Source organism: Anopheles merus, chromosome 2R, assembly GCF_017562075.2.
Source record: "Anopheles merus strain MAF chromosome 2R, AmerM5.1, whole genome shotgun sequence".
NCBI classification, from domain to species: Eukaryota; Metazoa; Arthropoda; class Insecta; order Diptera; family Culicidae; genus Anopheles; species Anopheles merus.
The window spans coordinates 49,196,514-49,210,939 of NC_054082.1; the positions used below are offsets into that span (position 1 = coordinate 49,196,514).

Sequence of the window (14,426 nt, forward strand, 5' to 3'; positions counted from 1 at the left end):
TTGTATTGATTCGTAATATATTTTGTAGTTCTGACCTGCATGCACAATTCTAAAACATTCCTATGAATCACAGAAAGGCCTAAAACCTAAAGGCCTGCCTAATAAACTTGAAAAAAAAAACACCCGGCAAAGAACCCTATAAAAGCTAAATAAAATCACGTGCTTTTTATGGTTTGTAGTGTAAATTGAGTGACAGAGCCGGCTGGCCACATGTACATAACATGTGCTGTTTTGCAGTGTTCTTACATCCTGCGTCATTTGCAAATTCATCCCTGCTTAGAGAGCGTACACTCCTTTTCCACTGCTAGTCACATTGGAATTGCTTCAGTCATTATTTGTACTTGGAGGATTTATACATTCTGTTTTCACAAATTTTCTCCAAATCCTTTTTCTTTGTCTAGCCTGGATCCTAAATCAGCAGCTACCATTAAAAAAGAATCAAATTTAGTTTCCACAATTAACGAAAACAAAATTCATTACTTGCACTCGCCATCGTTTGCTTTTCACCATCCCTTGTTGTTTCTTGAACACCTAGAAATCATCAAAGGCAACACGATGTCATCGTCAATATTTTCACTTGTACGTGGATCTATTTCTGCTTCAAGATTCGATGCGTCTACTGGTGCCCTACGTCCTAGATTTCGAAGCCTTCAATGATTTACAAGTTTAATTGAGCTGTTCTGACTTGATGTACTGCGGATCAAATCCAACCACGGCAGTACAACAAGTCAACAGATGAACTGAATAGAAAGGAAGAGTCAGAGTGTACTAGGGATGTAAAGGTGGAAAAAAGTGAAAGAGGGGAATACCGTTTTTTCGCCATGACTACCATGACGATGATTGCACTGATTTTCCCCTTACTTTTTTCTCACAGCACGCTGCTCATAGTGAGATCGTTTTCGTCTGAAAAGCGGAACGGAAAGCGACTTGCATCATATGTCAACTCGATTTTCCGTGCTGAAATTGTCATCCGGGATGCTGTTGAGAAATGACACTTCAATGCAAAGGAGTCATTGCGTTCTGAGGAGGATATTTGAAAAAAAAAAAAAACGGGCGAATTCAAGTCAAGATGAGCCCGGATAAACGGCGCTCCACTGTAATTGCAAAATCTCATGCAAACAGAATACACCAAGTAGTTTCTAACTTGTAGCTAAGCGCACGATAGATTATCTTTTTGCGTACGTGAAAGATGGAAGGGTGACGACTTGAATTTTCCTTAACCTAGCTATGGTTGATGACTAGCAGGATATTTTAAATATGGATGTCAAAAGAAGATTAAAGGCCTAGTATTAAAAAATAACTTAAATTAAAGCTCCACGATTATTTGACAGTGAGCTTTCCAACGATGCTTTTCTCAATCAGTAGACACTTATTAATCAAGTTGGGTTGTTATTTACAGATAAATATAGAACCATCTCTTTCGTCTCATTTATTATTAGCTCCCGCACAAATGCATCCCACTATTTAACGTTGCACTCGTTCTTTCACTCACCGATCAATCCCACCATCATCGACACCAGTGCATGAGATGTCGGTGATGCAAAACAGTTCAAGAAACGGGATCACCCTAAACGGAACGAACTAACATAATAAAAATAATCGCTTGTCAATATACTAACGGGTACAGCTGCAGCCATTCGTTATGTTTTAGTGCCCGGACGATTGCATTCGCCCAACGTTGTCGGTCGTTCAGGCGTTGGCCCTCGTGTGTTTCCAAGATGTGGCGAAAAATGGATGTAGTAAAATTGGTAGATAGATAGATACAGAAAGAGAGAGCACTTTTGTCGTTATGCACATCCCATCCCGCAGTTCACTCTCCATTGTTCTGGCTTACTATACATTAGAAAGGTGAGAGGGGCCTGTGTTGGAATAGGAATGCTTGTGATGATATTGCTAATCGTTGGAGCAAATCGTCTTTCGACGTCGATTGCACATCTAATGCCCTTCAAACAACCGACGGCTCCCAATCAGTGCACATCAGCGCCGATCAGTGCGGATCATCGTGCAAAATGGGAATAGCGCTGACCGCGTTGGCGATATTTTGGATACGATAAAAAGGTTCACTATTTTTAAATATATTCAACATGTTCATGTTCGTCCCGCTGACGCTGAGCACAGAAAATCTTCTCGAGCGTATCGTTGTCTAGTTCGTAGACGTTCTCTACAGGAATAATGTGTCTCTATGGGGCAGTCGAAGAAGTCGTACCTGAAATATGTGTTCGTTTTGCGTATACGTGTCCTTGTGTCTGGCGTGTCTGTCCTGTCGCGGTCCTACCGATGAGGGGAAGTCCTGGATTGCATACCGCAAGGGTACGCCGTCCCGCCCCGCACTGTATCGTCGATTGGAAGTTTTGTTTAATCTTTAAGTTTCCATACGATTGCTGCACGCTAATGCTGCGTTTCCTGCTTATTCGCCGGAGGACACGTTGGGCTACGCATGGGCGACACCTTCCTACATGAAAAACTCCTCCGTTGAATGGGACAGCGGCAGTCACGTACGCCCCGGCCGGTCCAGTATGGAAATTTCTATTACGCGCAGCCCGCGATACACTGGGTCCGTGATCTGTAGTCCCTTTGGATTGTACACCCGCTCGTTCTGCATCGCAATATATTTCGACACCTTCCGGAGACACTGCAAGTGGAACATTAAACCAACGTTTACACAGACACTGCGAACGAGTCGTTATCGTCGTTGCTCACCTTTTCGTAGTGCGTTTCCGTGCAAATGTAGATCAAGTATGCCGTGATACAGGCCAGACAGCCCTCGCAGTACGTGCTGCAGGAGCCTTTCTCCGCCTCGGCGAAATATTCGTTCAGTTTGTTCATGGTGCTCTCAAAAGTGTGTCTATCGATCTGCAAGGAAAAGCGTCAGCACCGAATGAGCCATGCTGAGCGTTCAGGTATCAACAACACTCCAACCAGTCTTACCCTACTCTCCAACTCCGGGGGGAAACGGTTCTGGAACTTTACCGACGTGCCTTCGCTGTAATCCCGCTGGATGAATACTTTCATGTAGTTTGGCTGGGTGGTGGCCGGAGTGCCCGGCTGGGACATTCGTACATTGGCCATAGCGGATGCTAGCTCGCGGGTTAGTTGCTAGTGCCCCCGTTGTGTTGTTTTTGCTGAACGCTCTTCCTTTGTGTCGTTTACATGAACGTACGCAAAATGCACCACACAATCTTGCACAGTCACCACTCGACGTAGATTTCCGTGTAGCGAATTAGCTAACACATTTAGCAGTGGCAATATAGAACAGCCGTACACTCGAGGAGAAATTGCAAAAAGTATCAAATTTCTGCCACCGAAATGATAATGTTTTCGATTTTTTTCGTTCTTTATTTTTTCTCGTCTTCGTGTTGTCAAATTTGACAACTATCATGCGAATATAAATATTATGACCATAGTAGTATGCTCCCATAGTCCCGAAGCAAAAGTTTGCGCGACCAAATTTTCACAATTCAATCGAAGAGATTATAATGCAACAAAGAATAAAAAAATGTACAATGTGATGGCTGTAATGGAATTCATTATACATAGGCAGAATAATGTTTGTTTAGTACACAAACTAGGCCAAATCAGTACGATTTGCCCGTAGTGCAATATTCCGAATACCTACCAAAATGAAGAAAAGGGACAGATGATGACAGATGGATGGAATGAGCCATAATCGACGAAACGGATGACAGTTTGTACTCGAAAATATTTGAATTTGGCGAAGAAGCCCGTTAGATACATCGATAAAAATTTCCAACTGGAAAATTTGTAGTATTTTTTCAAAGGTTCATTTTATTTCTTTTGAAAAGAGGAAATTATTCAAGTTAACAGTTTTTTTTATCAACGTTCCAATTTACTATTCACTGATCTATCAACACTTCAATATTAAAGAACCGAATACTAATTATAATTAAAAAAAAAAACTGTACAGGCGGTCCCCGAGATACACGGTACCTCTTATACGCGGATTGGGAGATTCATGGTTTTCCAAATTTGACAGTTCTTGGAGCAAATTGTACTGATTTGACACATCCATTGTGAAATACCAAATAATTTCCGTATTGATCGAATTTAAAATACCATTGCAAAAGGTTTAAAACTGTTCAGTTCAGTAGAAACATATCAAATAATTAATTTGATGGCTAAAACCACCTCCTACTTGCAACATTGCACGAAAATTAGTGATATTTTAGCTGGAAATCGCGAGATTCGACTTACGCGGAAATTCGAGATACGCGGTATTTTGCGGCCGTTTTCGGTCCCCATTAACCGTATATCTCGAGGACCGCCTGTACCCGTTAATGATCTGAAGCATAATAATAAACAAGCCGTAAGGTAAATTTATTCAATTTTTGTTTTGTTTCCAAAGAAATGTCTCAATTCCTAAATTTAAACATTTCTTTATTAATCCGTATCCAAAGCGATATCCATATCGCTCACAGTAAAAAATAGATCACAATTAAACGATAAAATAAAAATAAAGACATAAAATCCCCCAGAGACAAAAATAGAAATAAAAATATGTGCGTACATTTGTGATTGTTCTGATTTTGAATAAATAAAATCAAATAATATTTAATGCCATTATTTAAATTTATATTTAAATGATTGCCAATCACTAAACCAATTTTGTTTCCTAGTAAATATAAATGTGAGTTAAAATTCATACAAAACTCCGGTTGAAATTTAAAAAAATATTGCCAGGTTCAACTCTATTCAACTTTTCAACTTTTTTCACATCTTCAGAAAAAAATACAGCTGTAGAAAAATACGGCTGATATATACTATGTACTATCGAACTATATCGCAACAGCTGCCAACGGTGTCAAGTGGTGTTAATTCCCATCCATTAACCACTTGTCGATTGATAGGCGATGGTTGAATTAATGAAAAGCACATTACTACCGATCATAATTCTCTGCCTTAAGCAGATGCACCTAGTGCCTCCCTTGCCGGCGGCGGAAATGCACTATCGTGGTAGTTGCTTTTTTGCAACTGAAACATTCTTCAAGAGCACCATCTGGGACGATACATTTATCGACTTTCCTTTCAGCTAATTGACTTTGTTTTGCATGCGCAGGTTCACTGAATCAATGAGGACACTTGTTTGTTTGTTTGCTGCGGGATCGAGTGCAAACGCATAACCTGGTTTGTTTTTCTGATCCTCGACAACTGTAGAGGCGATCTAATGAGTGGAAGGAAATTATAGTAGTTTTGCTTTGAGGGGGTAGATGTGCTGAAATGAGTTTTCCCGAGATATGAGAGATTTTTAATGAAAATAATTGGTAATATGTTTATTCTATATTCAAATTGTTACTACAAACATACTCTTTAAAGTGAGCCGTTCAATATAGGAAACATAATACGGAACATCTTGATGCCGTACTCTCACAAGCATTTCATTATTAAAATTCAAATTAAAGTGAAAACATTTTTCTTTTAAAAAAACGCACACACACACACACACTTTAACCATCGATCCATCAATCTATCGGAGTATCAGAGCGGATGACCACAATTACTCGCCGTAATCATGTCCGGTTTCACTTAATTCAGCTCAGCGTCCGGAACAAACGGGATCCCTTGCTCCCACAACCACTTTCTGTCGTGGTGTAGTGCAGTGGCCCAGCGTCTGGGTTCATTTAAATTAATCTCATTAAAAAGTGATACTATGCTAATTACAGCATCGATGCTGTAGGCTCTCCACTCGCGAACGGCCAGACGCACCGAGGTTAATAACGATACCGAATGGCGGACATAGCCAGCATCGCCATCATCGCGTCCAAGGTCCTGGTCAGGGTCGTCACGACCCTTCAGCATGGCTTATGCGAAACGCGGCAAAACAGAATGAAAGAGGAGGGTTCATTCCGCGCCTCGCCCGACCGCTTGCGTCTTTTTCACTTGCCACCGCGTAGGGCGTTCCGGTATCGATCGTACAAGTGTCAGATGAAACATAATTGCAGCCGTTGACTGCACGTATGCTCATGTATGCACGGCGGCTGGACGAGGCGGAACCGCGAACTAGATCAGGCGGTGATTGGGACACTGACCGCCACGGCTAAGGGCGTGTGCGCTTGTCACGCGTACGTATGTGTATGTGTGTTTATTGCCACTGTCGCCGGTGATTAGCATTCCAGCGCAAAATCTTGCGTGCACGCTGAAAGATGCTTCGCTTGTCTGATGATGATGAGCGATGAGCGGAACCGAGTAATGGATTTATTTTTTTTACAACTAAATATGTTCTTTAAAACATAGCTTTGGAAACATATTAAAGGTTTTAAAAAACAATGAACTACAAAAGAGTTGATTCGATGAACAATCCTCCAAAAAATATCAAATACAACTTTCGAATGGGTTTTAATTGCCAATCGCATGCCAAGAAGACTATAAAAATACATGGTAAGAACGAATGAAAGAATATACCTATCGTCCCTAGTTCGATCACAACCGCCTGTTTCTTCCACACACCTATACAATAAGCTAATCTATAAGACCCAGTAGCTGGCTGTAGTGCTCGTTTGAATGAAAGTTTTCATTTTAGCAGGCCACTTTCACCGACCGGTACGATGATCCCGGTCACGAGAGAATGGCCAAGCAGATGAAAAACCAGTTACCCTTATAAACTATCATATTTGCATAATTTAAAAAAAAAACTCCTCTTATTGATCAACCATCTGCCGAACGTTCTATCTCACCCGAGGCTGATGTGGAGCGAAGATGGTTTTAATGTCGATTCCCGTTGCACACTTTACATCTAAACCGAGATCTGGAATTCTGGATTGATTGGCTCGAGCATTGACGACTGTACGCTTAAGTGTGGCAATTTTCATTCTCACACTTTTCCTAGAAAGAATATCTTTTCCGTGACTCTTAAACTCGGACGGGCAAAATATGAACATCGCACGATACAGGGGTTCCCTCTTTATATGTAAACATACTTACGTTAATTTCGTTACTAACAAGCTGCCGTTACAGGATGGAATGGTAAAATAATGCATTGAAAGTAATGTATAAAATTATGATTGTTTTAAATGAAATACGCGTAAATGTCTATTGATATGCTAAGCCAAACTGGCGTACCCTGTAAGAAGCACGTAGAAATTCATAATCTTTACACCCACTCGACTATGCTAGCTTCCCGGTATGAGTGGGTCATAAATTTTTCGACCTTACTGTAAAGTAAATAATTAACACCCTGCCCTGCGAACGATTGAGTGTTGCTAACGATATGGCCAGCTAAATTTGACCAAATGTGCCCATCCTGCAGAGAAACGGATAATGTGTGTGTGTGTGTGTTCGTACATAAACATCACCCTAAATCTCAATTGCTTGTACATTTTCTTTGAAGTGGCATCCTGTTATGGGTTTGGTAGATAGAAATGGGGTAAAAACACACGGTATCTGGTTTTATTTTATCTCAATGCGGCAAACGGTATGAAATGGCTCCGTTTTGCTCCGTATGACGTATTGCGATCATGATTAGCATTTTATATCACGTCTAATGAAGTATTTATTCCAACTGGCTATGGTGTTGTAATTCATAAACATATCAATATGTAACAGTGCTATTGTTCGAAGTTTCTATAATAAATAAAAAAAGATCAACAGCTCTGAAAATTTTACCGAGCATTAACATTTAAATTATGGTTTTGAAAAAGCGTGTATTTACTTCGTAGTATTATTTTTGACATAACGATCTACGCGATAATGTCTTTCTATAAGAGGATAGACTAGATGGAAAAATAACCCATGCAGATTTCTCACATCGAGAGACCATTGGGCGATGATACATTGTTCATGTTTTCTATATTCATATATTACTAGTATTAATATATTCATATATAAAATTATTACAAAATATCTTACCCTCCTTTCAAGCGCATGTTCGACTACGGCTATTGTGCCAAATAAGAAACGGGTGTGTCGATACGCCATTTAAAAGTTTGATGATATAGATAATTAGGCATTCGATTTAAAATTGTTTACAATGTTTGAAAACCCCCATGAAATAATTAAAATTATAGTAAGACTAGTTTCATTGCTAACATAACCTAAAAATAACTACAGGGATTTTTTAATTGAACCCCTTAAATTGACGGGGCCCCCCGCGGCCGCTCAGTCCGCGCACCGTTAAATCCGCCACTGAAAACAGTATAGTAAACTCAGAAAGCACACGCATGGTTTGTGATGTAATGTATCGGTTTTGTTCTGTTGAATATACTCATATTGGTACTCACTCAAACACCTTAAACAAACATAGGGAGTAAGACATAAAACTAGTTTTTGTGTATGTAATGGATGTTTGATGCAGAAAACTTATTTTCTATGCAATTTTAATCGAATGTGCTTGAAAAACTGTCAGCTCCGTTTCAATTGAAACACAATAACAAATTATTTGTAAAATGAAAATAAATGATCGAATGTCGACTATCCGTCTAGCATTTTTGTCATTTTCGTTTCATTCAGAACATTCATCTTGTTGCTAGATGATTAAAAAATCATCAGCATTGTTCGCATAGTTTGATGGTGAAAAAAGAAAATCTCGAAAATCGAAATAAAAGTTCCCGAAAAAATTCTTTCCCCGACAACCGAATGCGCTGAGGTGAATAGAGATTCATTGGCATTGAATTCAATTCTATTGCATACATTGCCTTTTTAAATTTCTACGAATAATGCTGTTGGGATGGATTTGTTGTAAGCATCCCGTTGTAAGCATGAATCAACACTTTTTCTCGTTTTGGTCTCTCCATTTTACAAGTTGCTCTTGTTATAATGTTCAAGGAGGAAATGTTCGCTTTGAAGTCGTGCTAAAAACTAGCTCAGGTAAAATTTTCATTATTTGCATAGCTTCATTCACACAGACAGGCTGCGGAACAATCCACGTACGATAGTCAGTTTCATCAATGGAAAGGGCGCGAAAAATACACACCATTCATCGTTGAGCACATGGGTGCATAGCATAACGGAGTAATGATGCGTTTCGCTGGCCGAGGCGCCACGATTGATAGTGAAATGGTAAGGGCCACCCCGCCATTTACGCCCGGAGGAAGCGCACCAGGACGGGAACAATTAGATCCGGGAAAGTGATACGCGTGATCGTGGCACGAGGATCGCTTGGCGCAAGACCCGATCTAGCTGCTGGGCGGGTTTGAACCGGTGGACTGACCTGGAAAAATCGCTGCAGACGGGTGCTGGTAGTATAAAACCGATGGCCTTGGATAGCAGCAGTCACAGTGCAGCAATCAGCAGCGCCTCGTGAACACATCGAACAAGCAGCAGTGCTCCAACGCGTGTGTTCAATAAACCTCTGTACGGGGTATGATAGAGCGTGTGTGTGTGTACGAGGTTCCCGTGCCCTACAGCAGAGAAGTGAACAGTGAAGTGTTGCTGTGATTGTACTGTGAAATCCATTAAAAAAATCAAAAATGTCGCAAGGATATGGTGCAGTCGCGGTCGGTGTGCTGCTGTTGGCGCTGGTTTGTCAAGGCGCAGTCGGTGAGCCTGATCCCGGTCCGGCCGGTGCCGGCAATACTCCAACCAAACTGGACGACTACGTGCTCAACACTCAGTCCGAGTGTTACAAATCCAAGCGGCTGCTGTCCTGCTTCAAGTATCGCTTCTCGCGTTACCTTTGGTCGTTCGCTACCGGGCGTATGAATTGGTTCGCCTCGGAGAACCAGGCCGTGGAGACCACCGGTGGGCTGAAGCTCGTGCGGCTGAACGAACCGAAGGAGGACGATGTGTTCCCGGAGGCGCGCCAAATAAGCCGTAAGTGTCGTTGTGATGAGTGAAAAGTGAAATGAAACTACCAACGTTATTTTTTGCCATTTCCCTTGCTTGTCCATCCCGTACAGAGTACGACAGCGAGATCATCAAGGGTGCCAAGTTCCTGCAACGATCACTCAACACCTTCATCGCAAGCCACGGTGTACAGGTGGGCATGGGAGCGGAGAGTGGGGCTCGCTTCATGGCCGACGATGACTTTGAAGCCCGTGGCAAGAAGCAGAAGCAGCGCAAATGGAGCCTGATCCTTCCGCTCGCCGTCATGCTGAAGCTGGTGCATCTGAAGCTGCTCCTAAAGCCGATCCTGCTCGGTGTGGGACTCATCCAGGTGCTGCTGATTGCCGGTGGGCTGCTGCTGTTCCACTTCTTCCGTAACACGAACATCTGCAAGATACAGCCGCACGTCATTCACGCCCATTCCCACATCTCGAGCGAATCTAGTCCCGGTTGGTTGGAAAGCCCATCAAGCAAAACATTAAGACAGCAAGGCTGACCTTACACATTCTGCTCTACTTTCAGAACTGTCCTATGCCTCGTACGGTGCGTACCCGTCCTATTCGGCCTCACCGTACAATGCGTACAGCAAGGATTGGGCCAGCAACCGAGCGTACAGCGGATACAGCTTCCTCGATGCCATCGATAATCATAAGATCTAGAATGTTCAGCGTGACCCGTTCCATAGTGTAAACCCTGCCGACGGTTCGAGCCTCAACCTGTCCCCACCCTAGCTACTCTAGTCCTGCTTCCATCTTGACAGCACATTTTCGCCTCTCTCTCTTCCCCTCTGTCTGAAGCATTTCTCTTTTCTTTTTCCAAACACGTCATTCTCTATCTGATGCTTCATTTTTCCTGCTTAAGCACGCACCCTCTGCTTCATCTGTAGCTTTTTTCAATTTTCGCTTCATTCTTCACTCTTTGTATTCCATCTGTTGGCTGCTCATTTTACGCTTTTGCACCAAGCTGGAATTTATGTTTCCCTCTTATCAAAAGCTTGCCTCCACACATTTTATTCCTCTGCTCTTTCCAGGCGTCTATTGGTAATTTGATGATTAATGTATTTATTTGTTGATTTAATTATTTATTGAATTATCTATTTGTTCGTTTGTGTGGCATTGCAGCCCATAGTAAAGCGCCCATGATAAGTTTCCCACGCTCATGCTCATGATAGGAGAAGAGAAGAAAGCTAGCCATGCTGAAGGATACGGGTGACAGTGTCCTGCATCTGGTTAGCCCACGTAGATAGAATAAAACAAAAAAAAAACTTAACACGGATGCGGTGAATAAATCGTGTGAAAATACAACCAAACTCGATGGACGTTTTTATTTGCTGCTCCGGATTCTACCGTTCTGCTTTAGGCTTCTGCTTGCGATCCTTTTCCGCAACGGGTAGACCCATCGTAGTCGTATCCCCCCCCCCCCCCCCCGAGGATACGCAATATGGGCTCATTTTTTATCGATTTTATATCCGACACTTAATACTCATCGAAGGACGAAGCGTCATCGACAGCCTGACTAAGGGCTTTTTTATCCAGCGTCCGTCAGCTCTTGTTAACATTTTGACGATCGTTTGCATTAAATTCTTTGACAGGCATGCACAAGGCTGTGTAGTTAACCAGTTACTTCGTTTCGAGAAATGCTCTAGTGTGGCTTTGTTGTAGAAACTCATATCTGTTATTTGATTTATATTTATTTTCCAATGAAGTTTAATGCTAGGGGAAAGTAGATAAAGACGGACAATGCAGCATCCAAACTGAATACCTTTGAGAACATTTTTTCTAAAGTTTTATTACATGAAAGAGTTTTCAGGATTATTAAGCAAAAATCTGGCCGGACACACTGCGGTAGGGAAATATGGACACTGGACACACGCTCCATGCTAATTGGGCACTTGATGAAACCCAATATCTTTCCTCGACTTGAACCACTTTAATCAACAAAAAGAAGCGGAATTGATATGGCATCGTTTAGGAATAGATGAGAGATTCTATGGGATTACAAAGATTAGAAAGTAAAATTTTGACATGGTGGAAAAAATAGCTTGATCTATTAACCCCTCCTGCTTGAAGTCCCTCAAACTTGTTGGGGTCATGGACTTTCGACTGTTGTTCTATAAGCTGAAACAACGTCAGCTGTTAATGCCGGATATTTAAATAATGCTTGACTTTCTGCATTCTACGAGGTGTTAGAAGTGGCGCTTTTTTTTTTCTTTTGGCTCAACAACCGTTGTCGGTCAAGGCCTGCCTGCACCACTTGTGGGTTTGGCTTTCAGTGACTAATTGATTTCCCCTCATAGCAGGATAGTCAGTCCTACGTATGGCGGCACGGTCCATTTGGGGATTGAACCCATGACGGGCATGTTGTTAAGTCGCACGAGTTGACGACTGTACAATATCTAAATTCGCGGCTTAATGAGCCGTCGTTGGAAGAATATTTTTATGTACGTGCCAGGACGTGGAAAACAAAAGGATATGTTTAAATACTATAAACCTTTTCAATTTGAAACGTTCTCTTCAAGTGTCCATTTTACCCTACATGGTGTTCATCTTTGCCATATGAAGTATCCGGTTTAATCAAACATTAAAACTGTACGAAAAAATAAAGTTTTAATTCTTGAAAAAAAAACAACATAAAAATCGATGTAAACTGAAAAGTTTCAACACATTTTCTGATAAAACATGAGTGTAAGATAAGTTATGCACATTTTCATGGTCATTGAATTGATATACCTCTAGATTTTTACCATTTTCCTTAATGTGTCCGTCCTTAACTACCCTCCTCTAATTAATTAAAAGAAGCTTTTATCTTGATGTATCTTTATCTAATTTCGAATTGTTTAAAGCCTTTTTTTCTTATAGTTATACACGTTCAACCAAGTAGTACCGGAATAAAGCTAAATATACAGGAAGCAAAATCCCTTAGAACGAAATCTATCTATATACGATGTAATGAAAATACGGTTGAAGGCGTAATAATGTGAATCTAAATAAAATAAAATAAAATAACAATTCATTATTATTATTGTTATTATTTGTTACTAAATTCACATCTATTTACGTTTCGTCTTTGGCACAACAACCGTTGTCCGTCAGTGACTTATTGATTACCGATAGCAGCATAGTCAGTCTTATGTATGGCGACAAGGTATATTCGGGGCTTAAACCGATGACAGGCATGTTTTTAAGTTGACTAATGCACCACGAGGGGCCGGTCTGGTGGTACAGTCGTCAACTCGAACGACGTAACAACATGCCCGTCCCGAATAGACCGTGCCCCCATACGTAGGACTGACTATCCTGCCATGGTAACAATAAGTCACTGAATGCCAAGCTCACTTCACTACTGGGTACAGGCAGGCCTTGACCGACAGCGGTTGTTGTGCCAAAGTAGAAGAAGAAGAATTGATGAAAGTCTATAAACAAATTTATTTAACAAAAAAGTATATCCTTTCAAAACTGTAGTTTATTTAAAAACTATCATGATGAATGGCTTAAAGCAAAATATCAACCAAAATATAACCACAAAATAGTCCACTATGTTTTGAATTAAATTACAGAATACTTAAAGTCTGCAGGTGTAGGCTAAAGAATTGAGTAAATGAATTAAATTAATTTAAGATATATTATATACATATGTTTTCCTTTTTTAACTTGATTCCTTTTCAACTGACAATGCAGTCAGCGATGAAATGCTCAAAGAACCTTCAATTTGAGTTTGATTATTAATTCTTAATTAACTAGAAAATATTTTATGTTATTTTTTAGTCATTCAACGGTTCTTTTTCGAATGTCATTTTTAGTTGTGCAATATGTCAAGGATTTTCTGTGCAACACTTGATCATGGAACAAAGAACTTCCATGTTTTGAGGGAAATTAATAAAACATAGTAATTTTGAATGATTAAAAAAAGCATTACTATTACAATTATTAGCCAACAAAAACCTAAAAACAACCTTTTCTGGTGCTTCCGCTAATCTACGTGAGAGGATAGTGTACTTATTATTCTAACTGAGATTGACGTAAGGTTCGTTTGTAAAGGACTGTGCTTCTAGGGTTGAATTTAGCTAACCCTTGTCAAATGATTGGTCAAATTGCGAACAAACCAGTTTGGGTCAAAAGGTTTACTGTCTAGCAATGGGTTGTTCGTCAATATTCTGTTCTTAACGTCACATGACATTCGTACTACATCATCATTCCAACGGAATGGGATTTACTGGAAGGAACAGGCTAGGACAATCAGCCATCCACAATATTTCATTTACCATCAAAATGGGCACATGTACGCAACATTTATGTAAAGGGCTCGTTGGAGCATCTACGACAACGACTATTTACTGTCACGCTTGTTTGCGTTGTTTTCTTTTCTATAGTAATTCAAGTGTTTACCTCATTTTCTGACATGTTCCATTTCAGCGCAACATAAACCGAATCAAAATAAAATAAAAACCCTCATCAGCTCATCCATTCTGCAAGCCCTGTTCAACGTTTTGCTCATTTTGGTTCCAAGGCAACACACAAAGGACAACTTTATCTTTTCGGTATCTTGTGTTCATTCGAAAATGTCTTGTGCCCTACAGATTGATAGGTTGGGTTGTCATCATTTCCGAAAACATGCACAACTCGCTGTTCAACTTAACCGAACATTGCCGCATA

At 40.7% G+C, this 14,426-nt stretch overlaps 2 protein-coding genes and 1 long non-coding RNA gene across 3 annotated transcripts; 1 reads left to right on the top strand and 2 right to left on the bottom strand.

Moving 5' to 3' along the window:
* Positions 1–787, bottom strand: LOC121589824. The gene is made up of 2 exons (XR_006004348.1): positions 481–787; positions 1–421 (listed from the first exon to the last, which is right to left on the bottom strand). It is a non-coding gene; the product is annotated as an uncharacterized LOC121589824 (long non-coding RNA).
* A 1,283-nt stretch (positions 788–2,070) lies between these two features.
* On the bottom strand, positions 2,071–3,357 carry LOC121589870 (golgin subfamily A member 7). Its single transcript, XM_041909080.1, has 3 exons — positions 2,929–3,357; positions 2,701–2,853; positions 2,071–2,632 (listed from the first exon to the last, which is right to left on the bottom strand). The coding sequence occupies exons 1-3, from the start codon at positions 3,067–3,069 to the stop codon at positions 2,492–2,494; spliced, it is 435 nt and encodes a 144-aa protein (XP_041765014.1). The 5' UTR covers positions 3,070–3,357; the 3' UTR covers positions 2,071–2,491.
* A 5,889-nt stretch (positions 3,358–9,246) lies between these two features.
* Positions 9,247–11,066, top strand: LOC121589241. The gene is made up of 3 exons (XM_041907996.1): positions 9,247–9,762; positions 9,849–10,223; positions 10,297–11,066. The coding sequence occupies exons 1-3, from the start codon at positions 9,420–9,422 to the stop codon at positions 10,431–10,433; spliced, it is 855 nt and encodes a 284-aa protein (XP_041763930.1). The 5' UTR covers positions 9,247–9,419; the 3' UTR covers positions 10,434–11,066.
* The last annotated feature ends 3,360 nt before the right edge of the window (positions 11,067–14,426 follow it).

What these genes read in the sequence shown, in the direction of transcription:
- LOC121589241 (XM_041907996.1), top strand. Translation starts at nt 9,420, where the DNA reads ATGTCGCAAGGATATGGTGCAGTCGCGGTCGGTGTGCTGCTGTTGGCG. An exon ending in GGAGGCGCGCCAAATAAGCC is followed by an intron (nt 9,763 to 9,848) that starts GTAAGTGTCGTT and finishes CATCCCGTACAG; the next exon opens with AGTACGACAGCGAGATCATC. An exon ending in CTCGAGCGAATCTAGTCCCG is followed by an intron (nt 10,224 to 10,296) that starts GTTGGTTGGAAA and finishes CTCTACTTTCAG; the next exon opens with AACTGTCCTATGCCTCGTAC.
- LOC121589870 (XM_041909080.1), bottom strand. Translation starts at nt 3,069, where the DNA reads ATGGCCAATGTACGAATGTCCCAGCCGGGCACTCCGGCCACCACCCAG. An exon ending in CCCCGGAGTTGGAGAGTAGG is followed by an intron (nt 2,854 to 2,928) that starts GTAAGACTGGTT and finishes TTTTCCTTGCAG; the next exon opens with ATCGATAGACACACTTTTGA. An exon ending in CGGAAACGCACTACGAAAAG is followed by an intron (nt 2,633 to 2,700) that starts GTGAGCAACGAC and finishes TTCCACTTGCAG; the next exon opens with TGTCTCCGGAAGGTGTCGAA.